The sequence below is a fragment of the Acinonyx jubatus genome, chromosome B4 (genome assembly GCF_027475565.1).
Source record: "Acinonyx jubatus isolate Ajub_Pintada_27869175 chromosome B4, VMU_Ajub_asm_v1.0, whole genome shotgun sequence".
In the NCBI taxonomy this organism is placed as follows: Eukaryota; Metazoa; Chordata; class Mammalia; order Carnivora; family Felidae; genus Acinonyx; species Acinonyx jubatus.
The window spans coordinates 35,287,547-35,302,694 of record NC_069387.1 but is presented as its reverse complement, the minus strand read 5'-3'; the positions used below and the strand labels follow the sequence as shown (position 1 = coordinate 35,302,694).

General features: G+C 41.4%; 1 protein-coding gene across 1 annotated transcript in view; it reads right to left on the bottom strand.

Moving 5' to 3' along the window:
* The window catches only part of CACNA2D4 (calcium voltage-gated channel auxiliary subunit alpha2delta 4), a 112,415-nt gene that overhangs the window by 50,966 nt on the left and 46,301 nt on the right, over nt 1-15,148 (bottom strand). Inside the window, exons 19-23 of the mRNA XM_027073950.2 lie at nt 13,174-13,235; nt 11,836-11,903; nt 9,540-9,585; nt 9,349-9,446; nt 6,954-7,047 (exon numbers count right to left, since the gene is read on the bottom strand). Of these exons, the coding sequence (XP_026929751.2) occupies nt 6,954-7,047; nt 9,349-9,446; nt 9,540-9,585; nt 11,836-11,903; nt 13,174-13,235 (368 nt within the window). The remainder of the gene's footprint in view (nt 1-6,953; nt 7,048-9,348; nt 9,447-9,539; nt 9,586-11,835; nt 11,904-13,173; nt 13,236-15,148) is intronic.

The following is a 15,148-nucleotide window of genomic DNA, read 5'->3' as shown; positions in this document are numbered from 1 at the left end:
AAGGGCAGGATTTCCTTCTTCTTCATGGCTGAATAATATATCTTCGCATATATATATATACCACATCTTCTTTGTCCATTCGTCCAGTGATGACATGTTGTTTCCATATCTTGGCTATTATAAATAATGCTGCAATGAACATGGGGGTGTAGATATGTCTTCAACATAATGGTTTCATTTCCTTTGGATAGATAACCAGAAGTGAGATTGCTGGATAGTTCTATTATTAATTTTTTGAAGAACCTCCAAACTGTTGTTTATAGTGGGTGCACCAATTCACATTCCAATGGTGCACATATCCTTGCCAACACTTGTCTTCTGTCTTTCTGATAACATTCTAACATGTGAGGTGATACCTCACTGTGTTTTTGATTTGCATTTCCCTGATGATTACTGATGTTGAGAACTTTTTCATGCATCAGTTGGCCATCTGTAGGTTTTTCTCTGGAAAAATGTCTATTCAGTTCCTCTGCCCTTTTAAAAAAATCAGATTGTTTTATTGTTATTGAGTTGTGTGAGTTTTTAAAAATATATTTTGGTTATTAACCCCTTATCAGATATAATTTTCAAATATTTTCTCCCATTTCATAGGCTGCTTTTTTATTTTGTTCTTTTTCTTGCTTGGCTAGGACTTCCACTACTATGTTGAGTAACAGTGGTAAGAGCTCCTTGTTCCTGATCTTAGAGCAAGAGCTTTCAGCTTTTCATCGTTTTTACTACTGAATATGCTATTAGCTGTGGGCTTGTTATATATGGTTTTTATTTAATTACTTCTAACTTTATTAATATTCATATGCCTAGCCCAATTTGCTGCAGGAGACTACCTAATTTCTCTTAGTACCTAGATTAGCGGTTTTAGTGAGTGTATAAAGTAGTCAAGCCTGAGACGCAGGGCTTGAACTCCTGAATGCTGAGATCTTGATTGAACCAAAATCAAGAGTCAGATGCTTAATTGACTGAGCCACCCAGGCACCCTGGGTTTTTTTTTTTTAATCAAGGCTCAGCTGTATGGCTATTAGGGTATCCCTAAAGGAATATTGTGAAGAAGGTTGCACCATGCAATATCAACTGATAGTACCTGGAGCTGGGTTGAAACACTTGGTCTACATTCTGGAAAAGCACCAAGGTCTGGAGATGTAGATGGGACTGCCTGCCTACCTCTGATGTTGTAGTAACCAGAATTTCCAGGGGTGGGGCCCAAGGGACTCTTTCTCTGAAAATCTGCCTAATGCAATTTTTTACTCAAAAGTAGTACAGAATAGTCTAATGAGACTCCTGCACCCATAAATTAGTTTCAACAATTACCAGTCTATGCCAATATTGTTTCATCTACAGCCTCCTGCAGCCCTCAGATTATTTTGAGGCAAATCTCAGATATCATTTCATTAATAAATATTTTAATTTCTATCATTAAAATATAAGGAATGGAAAAAATCATTAATGACATTATCACATCTAAAAAAATCCACAATTCCTTAATAGCATCAAATAATCCAATAATCCACAATCCTCATGACTTTTTTAAAGCTTATTTGTATAAGAATCAGACTAGAGTCCACAGTTCATATGTCTCTTTTTTTTCCCGCATCTCTCCCTCTCTCATTTCTCAATCTCAATTTAGATATTTACTGAACTGCAATCCACTTGCCATACAGTTCATCCATTTAAAGTGTGCAATTAAACAGTTTTTAGTGTATTCACAGAGTTGTATGGCCATCACCAGTCTATTTTAGAACATTTTCATCATCCCCAAAAGGAACCCCATACTTGGTATCAGTCATGTTTAGTCACTTTCAACCTTCCTTTCTCTTCTTTCCCTCTCTTCTTCTCTTTGCAATTTATTTGCTGAAGTAGGTTGTTGGTTCTGTAGAGTTTCTGCATTCTGGGTTTAGCTGATCATGATGCTGTGGTGTTATTTAGCATGCTCTCTTGTCCCATGTATTTCTTATAAACTAGCAGTTAGAGCTATGGGTTTGACATAGGTTTGAGTTATAGGTGGTGTGTTCTTTGTCAAGAGGCGCACACTCTCTCATTGACCAGAGGTTGCAAGACAGGATTCTTCCTTATTTTATTTGTACCTGAAATACTTGATTAAAGATAGACTTCTCATCAATATTTGGTTATCCTGAGATGCAGCTTCTACAGGAGAGCCAGGATAAATAATTGTCTCTCTGTTTACTTGCCAGTTTAGAATAATGAGTTGGTTTCCTAACATCTTCTGAAGATGACCAAAAGTCTTTTTTTCTCCCCAGTATCATTGTGAACACAGGATTTTAGCATACTTAATATGTTTTAATCCACTGCAGTTGTCATTGCTTTTGCTGCTCTAATTTTTCCACCTTTAACCAGTGAGAGTCGCTTCCAGTTGGCTCTGGGGTCTCACTGGCACAATCTCATTATAGTCTTCAGTAACTTCTTGCTTCTGGTTATGACAAGATACTCCTGGCTCATTTTGTACATTTGTCACTGTCCTGAAATCAGACATTTCTCCAAGGATCGCTGACTCATTTTAATAAGAATTTCTTAATATGCACATTGAAAGTCCACAATCTGGGTCTGGGGTGCTCACTGAGGTTGGTCTTTTCAGTGTACAGGGCTAGGATATCCTTTTTGTGTCTTTCAGAGAAAATAATCGTGAGTTCATTGATATTTCCAATTCGTATTCAGCAGTACATCTTAACTTCTTTGATTTAAAAAATTTGCATCTCTTTTTTTGTTTGTTGAAAACCTTGGTTCCTAATGACATTAACACAATACTATTTGCCCTACCCATCTATATAGTTTGAGAATAACAGTGCCAATGTTGTTTCTAGCAATGTGGTTATTGAGCACGGTTTATGATTTTATTTATTGTTTATGGTGTGTGTTTTTAAGTCCGTTGAGGGAATTCATCTATGTACAGTTATTTCATGAACTTGATACACAGGTTTATTTGTTTTTTTTGTTTTCAATTTTTTAGAGCTTATTTTTTATTTTTTATTTTATTTTATTTTTTTAATGTTTTTATTTTTGAGACAGAGAGAGACAGAGCATGAGTGGGTTAGGGGCAGAGAGAGAGGGAGACACAGAATTGGAAGCAGGCTCCAGGTTCTGAGGTGTCAGCACAGAGCCTGATGCGGGGCTCGAACTCATGGACTGTGAGATCATGACCTGAGCTGAAGTCGGACGCTCAACTGACTGAGCCATCCAGGGGCCCCTAGAGCTTATTTTTTAAAATTTAATTTTGTTTTATAATGATATAAAGCATTTACATTGTTCCAAAGTCAAATATGCAAAATAAAGCATATTTATAAGCCTGTCTTTCACTCTCCCTAAAGTAACTTTTGTTTGCTTGTTTATTGTTCCATTAAACATATATGTGTGCATATGTACATACATACATGTGTCTATGTTTATATATGTGTAACTATGAAAATATATTTGAATTTCCTCTTTTTAAATAAATAGTGGAGGTGTTATACACACTTTTCTCCATTGATGAGACCATTCCATAACAGTTTATAGATTTCTCATTTTTTACAGTCACATAGTATTTCATTATGTGGATCTACCATGGTTTATTTAACTAGGCTCCTGCTGATGGATGTAGGTTATTTCCTATCTTTCACTAAATGGAGCTGTAACAAAAAGCTCATGTATATATCTTTTCCTATTTTTATTAGTGTATCTTTGGAATATGTTCCTAGAAGTGGTCTTGCTGAGTCAAAGTGTAAATGCATTTTTAACTTGTTAGCTATTGCCAAATTCTTCTCCATAGCCCTTGAAACATTGTGTATACCCATTGACAATATACAAGAGCCTGATTCCCCACAGCCTTGCCGGTAGTGCATGTCAACAAACTTAGATGGTTATCAATCTGATGAGTGATGAATATAATCTTGGTACCGTTTAATACGAATTCCTTTTATTATGAGCTATATTGACCATTTCCTCATATATTTAAGGGCTATTTGTATATATTCTCAGAACTGTCCATATACCTTGGTAATTTTTCCTATAAAGTGGTTGGTCTTTTACTTCTCTATTTTCGAAGTTCTTCATTTTTTGAGAATAAAAGATTGCAATCTTTTGTTTTTTAAGTTGCAAACATTTTTCTGGTTTGTCATTTATGTTTTCGCCTTGCTTATGTTTTTATTGTTACCAAATAAACATTTTTATGTTGTTAAATTTATCAGTCATTCTCTTGTTTCTGAAGTTTGAGTCATCATTGGGAAAGATTTCCTAATTCTTAGATTTTAGAGCAACTGGCTCATTTTTTTTTTTTTTAGTACTTATATGGTTTCATTTTTTACATTTAAATCTCTGAGTCATTTGGACTTTGTCCAGGTGTATGGTGTGAGGAAATAATACAATTTTATCATTCTCCAGATGGCTCTCAAATCAGTTATTAAAGAGTCCATTTTTTTCCTCTCACTGGTTTGACATGATGTCTTTGTCATATACTAAATTTCCACATGCATTTAGATGAATTTCTGGATTTTCTATTTTTTCCTCTTCGTCTGCCTTTCTATTCATGTGTCAGTACTACACTTCATAAATTACATGTTTTAATACCCTGGGAGCACAAAACTTCCTTTGTTGCTTTTCTTTTTCAGGAATTTCTTGACTATTCTTTCAAATAAACTTTAAAATCAGTTTATCTGGATCCATAAAAATACTGATTATGTTTTTATTGGGGTTGCATTAAACTTACAAATTAATCTAAGGAGGATCAATGTCTTTGTGATGTTGATTCTTCCTATCCAAAAACACTGAATACCTCCCCATTTGTTCAAGACTATGTTTGTGTCTTCCAGGAGTGTTTTAGTATTTTCCTTATGTAAGTTTTGGGATATTTCTTATAGTTTATACCTAGGTGTTTGATTACATTTTATTTTTTGCCCTCTTAAATAGGAATTCTCTAATGATATTTTAAGTTTAATTTTGTTTTTATAGGTAAAGGATATTAATTTTTGGATGTTCATATTATAAACTATTACTTTACTAAATTCTGTTATTGTTTTACTAGCTTTCCTATAAATTCTTCTGGGGTTTCCAGAAATATAATCATATCACCTTCTTAGAGATAATTTACTTCTCCCTTTCCCTTCTCATTGCTTCTAGGTGCATTCTCTTGTTTGGTTGCACTGACTAATACCTTCCGACCTTGTTAAATAGTAATAAGGATATGGGAATGCCTATCTTAGTCTTGTCTTTAGTTAAGAGAGCCTCTAGCCCCGTTCAGATGTTGACTTTCATGCTTAGGTCAATTTTAACTTTATTGATTAGTTTTTAAAAACATGCATGGATATTAACATTTGTTCAAATATCTTTCTGCATCTATGAGAGTGATTATATGACTTATCACCCTAGCTTTATTAATATGCTATTTTATATTAATTCTCCAGGTCTTCTTTTCTAATATACACCTTGGTTAAGAATATTTATTCTTCAGTGTTTCTCAACATTAAAAACGTCTCTGGCTATGGGGCACCTGAGTGGCTCAGTCAGTTGAGCGTCCGACTTCAGCTTGGGTCATGATCTCACAGTCCGTGAGTTCAAGCCCCGTGTCGGGTCTGTGCTGACAGCTCAGAGCCTGGAGCCTGCTTCCAATTCTGTGTCTCCCTCTCTCTCTGCCCCTCCCCTGCTCATGCTCTGTCTCTCTCTCTGTCAAAAATAAATAAACATTAAAGAGAAATTTTTAAAAAAATGTCTCTGGTTAATCTCTGAATTTGGAAAGATGAAGATCATGCCCCTTCTCTCCAAACCAGTGATCCAATCCCCTGACTGCCTGGTTTGACTCCAACTTCACCACTTGTGAGGCATATGACCTTGGGCAAGTTGTTTATCACACCTTACCTTGGTTTCCTCATCTGTAAAATGATAGTACCTACATTGGAAGGTGGTTATGAGGTACACTACTTAGTGCCTGGTACACTAAGTACTTAGTGCCTGGCCTGCTATATTCTTTTTATTTTTTTCTAGCTTCATTTAATTTTGTATATGTAATACATTTACATGGTTCAAAATTATACCAAACAGTTATAAGTTATACAGTGAACTATTTCCTATCTGCACTTTCATAGACTTTATACACACACATGCACACGCGCACACACACGTACAGATATACTGTTTTCCCTCCTTTTTATAGAAATGGTTTCAAACTGTACACAGTAGTCTGCATCTTGCTTTTTAAAATAGGTGGTTGTTTCATACAAAATTCTATTCTTTTCTTTAGGAGAGCATTAATTAACTTGAGTGTCTTAGGGGAGTTTGACATCTTCATGATGTTAACGTTGAATCTTCCTATTCAGGAACAAGGTGTAGTCCACTGTATTCTTAACCTCATTAATATCTTGTACCCTCCCAACACACATGCGTGCGCAAGCACACACACACACACACACACACACGTGCGCACACACACACCATTCATTTCTTCTTTCTACCTATTCACTAAACCTGATAGCACAAGATAAATATCAGCAAAGGGAGTGAGGAAATCTAAGGCAGTGGTAAAGGCCAAGTTTGTACTTCATAGTGTCTTGACCTTATGTGCTGGAAATTGGGTCCTGCTTGAACCACTCTTTCCAGGGTACTTGGCAAACAGGCTTACACAGCTACAGACCAACCCCAAGAGAGAGGTGTTCTTGGAACGGGGCTGCTGCAGTGTGGGTGGGGGATCTGGAGCTATGCCAGGGGGACCCACATTTGATGCTTTTCCAGAGGGGAGAGCAGCAGCACATGTGGGATGTGGAAGCTGTGCCAAGTCCCTGCTTTACTGGGGCCCATGTGAAGGAAGCTCTCACTCCTCCCATGTCTGCCCACTGTCATCGCCTTCATCTTGGACTCAGTTGTCTCCTGAGCTGCCAGCCAGGAAGTGGGAGGGACCCTGACTCAGTCAAGGGAATCCTAGGGGCTGGAGCTGCTTCGCTCCACAGAACCCTCAGCCCCACCCTGGACTGACATACTCAGAGGTGTTGAGAGCCATCGCTGTCCAGTAGGCTTCCATGGGGGCTGTCACCACCGCATCAAGCAGTACCTCCCGCACCAGCTCCTCATCGCCTGGGGACAAAATAAAAGGAGACCAAACCACTTATTTCCTCTATGATGTTGAATACAGCTCATCCACCTTTGTAAGGAATCCCGACTTCAGGGAATGGGATGTGTCTCATAAACATGTATCTGGGACACATAAAACCATCTATGTGAGCTTGAAGAAATCATGTCGTCTCCCTCAGCCTTCACATCCTCAATCCCAAACAACATGTGAGCAGAACTGATTTCTAAGGCTCTTCCCAGTTCTGGTATTCTGTGAGATTAGAATCTCTCAGGGACATCAGACCTTGCCCTGAGCCCAGGCTACCTCTCCTTTCTGCTGCCGTCAGTCTGCAACTTGATCATCACCTTCCCAACACACTGGCCTTTTGCCAGTTCTGTGCACGTGAATTTGCTTCAGAGCCTTTGTGCATGCTGTTCCCTGGTCTGGATGCTTTCCCCCAACTCTTTGCATGTGTGGCTCTTTTCCCTCTCTCTTTAAAAAAATTATCTACTTTTATTTAGGTGAAATCTATGTAACATAAAATCAACCAATTTAAAGTATACAACTCAGTGGCATTTAGTACATTCACAATGATGTGCAGTCATCACCTCTGTCATCGCCCCCAAAACAGACCCTGTACCTGTGAAGGCACTCGGGTCACTCTTTTTTATCCTCAGAATAAGTAACACTACCTGACAGAGTTGGGCGCTCTATAGGATCCCATACAGTATCCTACTCATGGCACTTACCACAATTTGGAATAACCTACACCTACACACACATGCTTGCTTCTTTGTTGTGTGGTTTCTCCACTAGATTACAAGCTCCATGAGAATAAGGGACTCATCTGGGTCATCTCTCTAGCTTCAGTGCCTACCCCAGGCATGGCACAAAGTACATGCTCAGTACTGATTACTGATGGAGTGAGTGAATGCACAAATGAGTGCCCTTTTGGGCCAGCATGGAAGCAAGGTCCTGTCTTAGGGGTGACATTTGTGTGTCCCTCTTCCAAAGAGGAAGAAGAGGGACCCTGCTGAGGGTGTGGCCCTGTGGTTTCACCAGTTGCATTTGTGTTGGGGAATTTAAGATTAGCCTGAGAGCCAGGCACTGGAAAACTCTCACAGACCACAGGCTACAAGATGCCATCTGGCCAAATGCTCTCCTTTGCTGAGATGAGGACTTTAGAGTACAGAGCATCAGTATCAGCTAGATGGTAGTAGGGACAGATCTAGGGGCAGGCTGCTGATGCCCTTACACTGTGTGAGTGTCTCTTTGAAGGCTTAACAGTGCCCGGTGAAAGAGGCTTAAAGCAATCTCAGTCCCTGACATGGGGACACACTCATGCTGCTACAGTGCCAGGAACTTAGACAACTTCGTGGTCCCATAGGGAGGCTAGTTCTGCCTTTTTCTTTGAAAATCTCCCTGTTCTCCCTAAGCCATGGGTGAGTTCCAGGGATAAGGCTACTTGGCAGTAAGTAAAGTCCTCAGTGGCTTAGCCATAAAAAAGAGTGAAATCTTGCCATTTGCAACAATATGGATGGATCTAGAGAGTATAATGCTGAGTGAAATAAGTCAGAGAAAGACAAATACCACATGACTCCACTCATATATGCAATTTAAGAAGCAAAACAAAGAAAAAATAGGCAGACAAAAACCAGACTCTGAAATACAGAGAACTTGGTTACCAGAGGGGAGGTGGGTGGGGGATGGGTGAAATAGGCAATGGGGATTAAAGAGTACATTTATCATGATGATCACTGAGTAATATATAGAGTTGTTGAATCACTATATTGTACACCTGACACTAATATAATACTTATGTTAATTAGAACTAAAAAAAGGTGACAGTGATAATGAATGTGATAAGATGTCAACAAGTCAACACTTAAAAAAAACCACACGTCAAGACCTTACCCATCAAGGTTAGTGTATTTTTTTTTGATTTCACTTAAATTTCTTATATTATTTTTGATAAATGGCATATTAAAACTCACATGTAGTCAAATTTTTAAAAAAAGAAAAAAGTAGACAAAACATAAGAGACTCTTAAAATACAGAGAACAAACTGAGGGTTGCTGGAGAGGTTATGGGTGGGAGGATGGGCTAAATGGGTAAGGGTCATTAAGGAAGACACCTGTTGGGATGAGCACTGGGTGTTATACATAAGGGACAAATCACTAGATTCTACTCCTGAAACCATTATTGCACTATATGTTAACTAACTTGGATGTAAATTAAAAAAAATAAATAAAATAAATAAATAAGTAAAGAAAGAAAGAAAAAAAGAAAAAAGAAAATCCTCGGTGGGCGGGGTCAGCACTCACACTCCAGATCTGGGTCCTCCCCTGTCAGGAAGCGGACTATGGCCTCCAGCTGGCTGAGCTTCCGATGGTCTGGGTCGATATCTGTGATGCAGTAGATCCTGGAGCCCAGGAGAATCAATGTTACCTCAAGAAAATTCCACCTTTCTCCTTCCCATTCTCTACTCTTCGTGAACAGCGAATTTCCCACTTACCAGTCACTGGCTAGGGTCAGATCTGGGTGAAGCAAGTCATGCAGGCCTGAAACCAGAGTTCACACTCAGTACGGTGCTCACCCACTGTTGTGAGGATGTGCACCTGAATTGTTTACAAACAACTGCTAGGAAGCTTCTCTAGGGAAGGACTGGGTTTTATTCTTCCTTGTTCTCAGCTCGGAGTAGGGACTCAACCCATAGGATGGTGCTGGGTTTGTACAAATCATGCCTTTGTCCATGTTGCTCCTGCTTCCTGAAATGCTTTTCTTCCCATTGTCTTGTGTCCAAATCCCACCTATTTGGATCTCTCAAAGAGCTGATACTTTGAAACCAGTGGTTTTTGCTTCATTGTCTGCATTGTACCCAACTGAGTTAAATGGCCAGTCAAAAGTAGAACTCAGAGATGGGCCAAGTCTGTTTTGTGTAATCTCTGTAGCCTCTTGATGTACCTACACTAACCGTGTGCTCAGTGTATGTTTGTTGATTGAATGAGTAAATGAACAATTGCCCTACTGAGCACCTACTCAGTCCTCAAAAATAGGTGCTCAATTGAGGTTTGTTAAATTGAAGGAAAGGATGATAGGAATACCAAGGGGAAATTTGTGGAGTTATTAAAAGGGGTACTGGACTGACATAGACATAAGGCAAATAGCTACAGGGTGATGTTCCTTTCCCCACAGTAAGCCTGGTTGAGTCCATAATTCCAAGTCCTTGGATCACTGGTTGGTCTCACCCATGGAAGTTGGTCTCTGTCCCCTGCAGGAATGTGCCCTGAGAATATCTAAGTACAGAAAGAAAAGTATAGGAAGAGAGAATGCACCATGGAGGCCCAGGGAGTTTGATCGTTTTGGGGACAGTGGAAGACAGGGAAGGAGTGTGGTCTAATGCCATGGATGTATGCTGTGAAAGGGTGAATGCAGGGGTCACATGGGAGCATGTGGCTGGGCACAGGGGGTCTGCCAAGGACAGCTGCTGGAAAAGTGACATCTACACTGGGACATGAAGAGTGGGTCCAAGTTAGGTGGGCTAAGAGGGTGGGCACTGGAGAAGAGAGCATTTCAGGGGAGAGCAAAGCACATGGGAAGATCTTAAAGCTTAGTGCACGGAGAAATGACCAAAAATAGAAAAAAACCCTAGAAGGCCATTAAAGGTCATTTAGCAGTGACACAATCTGATCTGGCATTTCTAGATGGATCTCTCTGGCAGAGATTTACAGGAAGAGAGAGGCAGGGAGACCAGTTGGAGGCTGCTGTGGTTATCCAGGAGAAAGGTGACAATGACTAGGGCGGTGGCAGGGATATGGAGACATGAGATGCACTCAAGAGATGATAAAGGAAGAATGGACAGAATGTGGGTGTTAAATGGAACTGTGACCAAACCATCCCAGGACTTCCTGAGATATCCCTGAATCCCGGATATTAGTTTTGTTCTCTCAACGTGCTCAGGCAGCTGTAAGTAAAGAACAGGTTGGGTTAGGGAGGGTGGGGACCTTGTCCCCCATCCTTCCCCACCATTCCTTGCTGCCCCTCTCAGTTCACTTCCCATAAGTTCCCTACTATGGGTTCAGCTGTGTCCCCCCCAAAAGATATGTTGAAGTATGAACCCCACTACTTGTGAATGTGACCTTATTTGGAAATAATGTCATGGCACGTATCAAGTTAAGATGAAGTCATTAGGGTGGGCCCTAATCCAATATGACTGGTGTCCTTGTACAAGGTTAAATAGAGAGACACAGATGAGAAGCTACATGTGATGGTGAGGACAGAGACTGAAGAACTGTAGCTTCAAGTCAAGAAATGCCTGGGGCAATCAGGAGGTAGAGGCCAGGAAGGATCCTGCTCTGGAGGTGTTGGAGGGGTCATGGCCTCCAGAACTGCAAGAGAAAGCATTTCTGTTGCTTATGCCACCCAGTTGGTGGTACTTTGTTTTGTTAGCCTTATCCAACGGCTACAGATTTGCTCCTTTACTCTTTCCGGCCTCCTTTGTCATGACTTAGGTGAAATTCAGCTTTGTTCAAAGAAGAAACATATCCCGTTGACCTACCTCTTCTGGTCCACCAAAGCTTTCCACAATGGCAAGTCTTAGGCTTTGCCGGCTTTGACAACCGACTGGCAGATCCTGCAGCCCTGGCACACAGGACACACAGACCCCTTCTCACCAGGCAGCCTTGCTCTGAGAGTTTGCTCAAGTCCAGGACCTGGGAGACTCTGGCTCTGCCCCAGGCTGGCCCTGCTCAGTGTCCCAGGAGAATCCATTTTCCTCCCACACTGCCCACCAGTACTGGGCACAGACCCACCTTCTTCCACAGTTGTGTTCCCCAGGAGGATGTACTCTCCATGGCCCCTGGACAGCACCACTCCCAGGCTATGGGGAGAACAGAGAACACAAGTGCTCAGCAGCAACAAGGGCCAAGCAATGTCCAGCCTACTTCCTTGGCCTTCAGCAACTTGGACTGTATGAATGTTGCCCCTGGCCTCACAAGTTGTCTCCTCTAGAACTAAAGCAGCAGTTCTATGCTTCCATCAACCTCTCTTCCTGAGAAGGACTCTCAGTTCTGTAGGTCAAGACCCCCATCACCTACCATTTAATTTTATTTATTAAAAAAAATTTTTTTTAATGTTTACTTATTTTTGAGAGAGACAGAGACAGAATGTGAGTGGGTTAGGGACAGAGAGAGAGAGGGAGACACAGACCCAAAGCAGGCTCCAGGCTCTGAGCTGTCAGCACAGAGCCCGACGCGGGGCTTGAACCCATGAGCTGTGAGATCATGACCTGAGCCGAAGTTGGACAATCAACTAACTGAGCCAACCAGATGCCCCATCACCTACCATTTTAGACAAGATTCATCCAAAACCTCTCAGGGACCTCCTGAAATGTGGAGAGGTTTCTATGTCTCACAGGCTTTCACAAATAGGAGACTGCTTTCCTGCCTGGTGAACACCACCATGCCCTCCTCTCTCTCCTAGTAGAACACTGCTGTTAATGTTTGCTGAATATCTGAATTACAGGTATATCCTAGAAATTCTGAGTTCATTTGTTTGGATGGAGCCAGGGCATTGACAGTTTTGCAAAATTCCTCAGGTATTCTAATGAGCAGTCAGGTTGGGCACCACACTTTTTTGAGAAATGAGGTAATTCAGAGATAAGGGCTATTTGTTTCCTAAGGTGTATAATGCCTCATGTTGACAACAGTTGGAAGGAACCAAAGAGATTTTCAGATTTGATCTTTCATCTTACAATCTTTTACATTGCATCGCTTTAAGATCTTTAAGTAGATTATGTCCTACAAACCACAAAGAAGTAGCTACTATTTTTACCTTCATTTTACAAACAAGATCAAAGGCAAAGAGAAGTTAGTAACTTGACTAAGGTCACACAGCCTGCTAGGGGTGCAATTGGGACCCAAACCCAGGCAGTTTGGCTCCAGACCCTGCAAAGTAGGATACACTGACAAAGCAGGTCTAGACCTCAAGTTTCCTGAAGGCAAGCCTGGGGTTTTTTTCTGTTACCATAAAATTGCCAACTAAATATGAGTAAATTCATTCCCCAGACCTGGAATTTCTGCTTGGAGTTATTGGAATTTATGTTCCAGCCATCCCACATCTCCCTTCCAAATAAAACATGGGTCCCTCACCTGAAAGGTGTGTCACTGATGTCTGTGAAGAAGTAGTCATTGGTCAGGAAAAGAACTCTCTTCTGAAAGAGAGAAAAGAAAAGGAGGTTTGCTGGAGAGAGAAGTGCCTGACCATGCCACTTACCTCCTCACCTAATGCCCTTGGCTTTCATTGTCTCTGTGCCACTTCCTTCACCTCTGACCCCTTTCCCTGACTGCCAGGGGCATGCCAGGGCCATGGTCACCTTGTTGACCACCAGGCCCAGCAGGCTGTAGCCTTGGGGCTGCCTGATTAAAGGACCAATGTCTACACCCTTGCTGTCCCACGAAGTGGCTGTTAGCCATGTGAGGCTATTGTGTGCTTGAAATGTGCAACTGAGGGACTGAAGTTTTAAGTTTTAGTTGAGTTCATATAAATTTAGATAGCCAACATGGCTAGTGGCTACTGTATTGAACAGTGCAGGTGTGGACAGCGATGCTAGGGTTCATACAGGACCAGCTGGTGCTAAAAGCTTCTGGAGCTCATTTGTGTATGACCCACCTACAACCTCCCCCTTTCTGGAATACAGCCGAGGGAGAGGGAGCATGATTCCCTCCACTAACCCCTTCCCAGGGCTACGTCACTCTTTTACAACTTCTTTTTCCTTTTAAAGCTGCCATCTTTTCAGTTTCAGTAGAATTGTGTAAGTTAGGGCATCAGGTAGTTCACACGGTGGTTCAGGGCCTGGGCTGGGCATCAGGCAGACCTGGATTTAGAGCCAGCTCGGCCACTTACAAGCTGTGTGCTCTTGGGTGAGCTGTTTCACTTCAATTCTAAGCTTCAGAATTCTCATTTGTAAATCAGGATTAATAATAGCACCCCATGCATAAGGCTGCCATGAGGTGGTGAGTGTGACTTTACTGGAGAGGGGTGGGTCCAGGGAAGAGCAAGATTTGCTCTGGGGTCTGAAGTCCTGTGGATTGTCCTGTCCATGAGAAGTTTACGCTGTTGGGAAAGCCACATGTTCTTATTCCCTTCACTTCTTTCTGGCTTTTAGAACAAGATGTCCGAAGGGGGTGCAGTGGAATTTGGGTGGCAAAAAAGTTTGTTTCTGGAAGAAACCAGCTTTAGATCAAACCTGAATGAACAGTTCTCCAGCACCAGCTTCATCCCCACAATGTTCCTGCCTCCACTGTCTCAGTCAGAGCCTCCCTCACAGTGGTGCTGGGGCAGTTGGGGGCCAGGAAGGGCTGTGGTGGCCTCAGGAGCCCGGTGTTCCAAGATGGGGCTGGCTTGAGGGTCAGAACTGGAGATTACCTTTAAAATTTTTCCTTTTTTAAACAGTGTGGAGGTTCCTCAAAAAATTAAAAATAGACCTACCCTATGACCCAGCAATAGCTCTGCTAGGAATTTACCCAAGGGATACAGGAGTACTGATGCATAGGGGCACTTGTACCCCAATGTTTATAGCAGCACTCTCAACAATAGTCAAATTATGGAAAGAGACTAAATGTTCATCAACTGATGAATGGATTAAAAAATTGTGGTTTATATACACAATGGAGTACTATGTGGCAATGAGAAAGAATGAAATATGGCCCTTTGTAGCAACATGGATGGAATTGGAGAGTGTGATGCTAAGTGAAATAGGCCATACAGAGAAAGACAGATACCATGTGGTTTCACTCTTATGTGGATCCTGAGAAACTTAACAGAAACCCATGGGGGAGGGGAAGGAAAAAAAAAAGAGGTTACAGTGGAAGAGAGCCAAAGCATAAGAGACTTTTAAAAACAGAACAAACTGAGGGTTGATGGGGTTTGGGAGGGAAGGGAGGGTGGGTGATGGGTATTGAGGAGGGCACCTTTTGGGATGAGCACTGGGTGTTGTATGGAAACCAATTCGACAATAAACTTCATATATTGAAAAAAAATAAAATTTTTCCTTTTTTGATTTTTTTAAATTTATTTTGAGAGAGACAGAGACAGTGCAAGTTGGGGCAGGGCACAGAGAGAGAG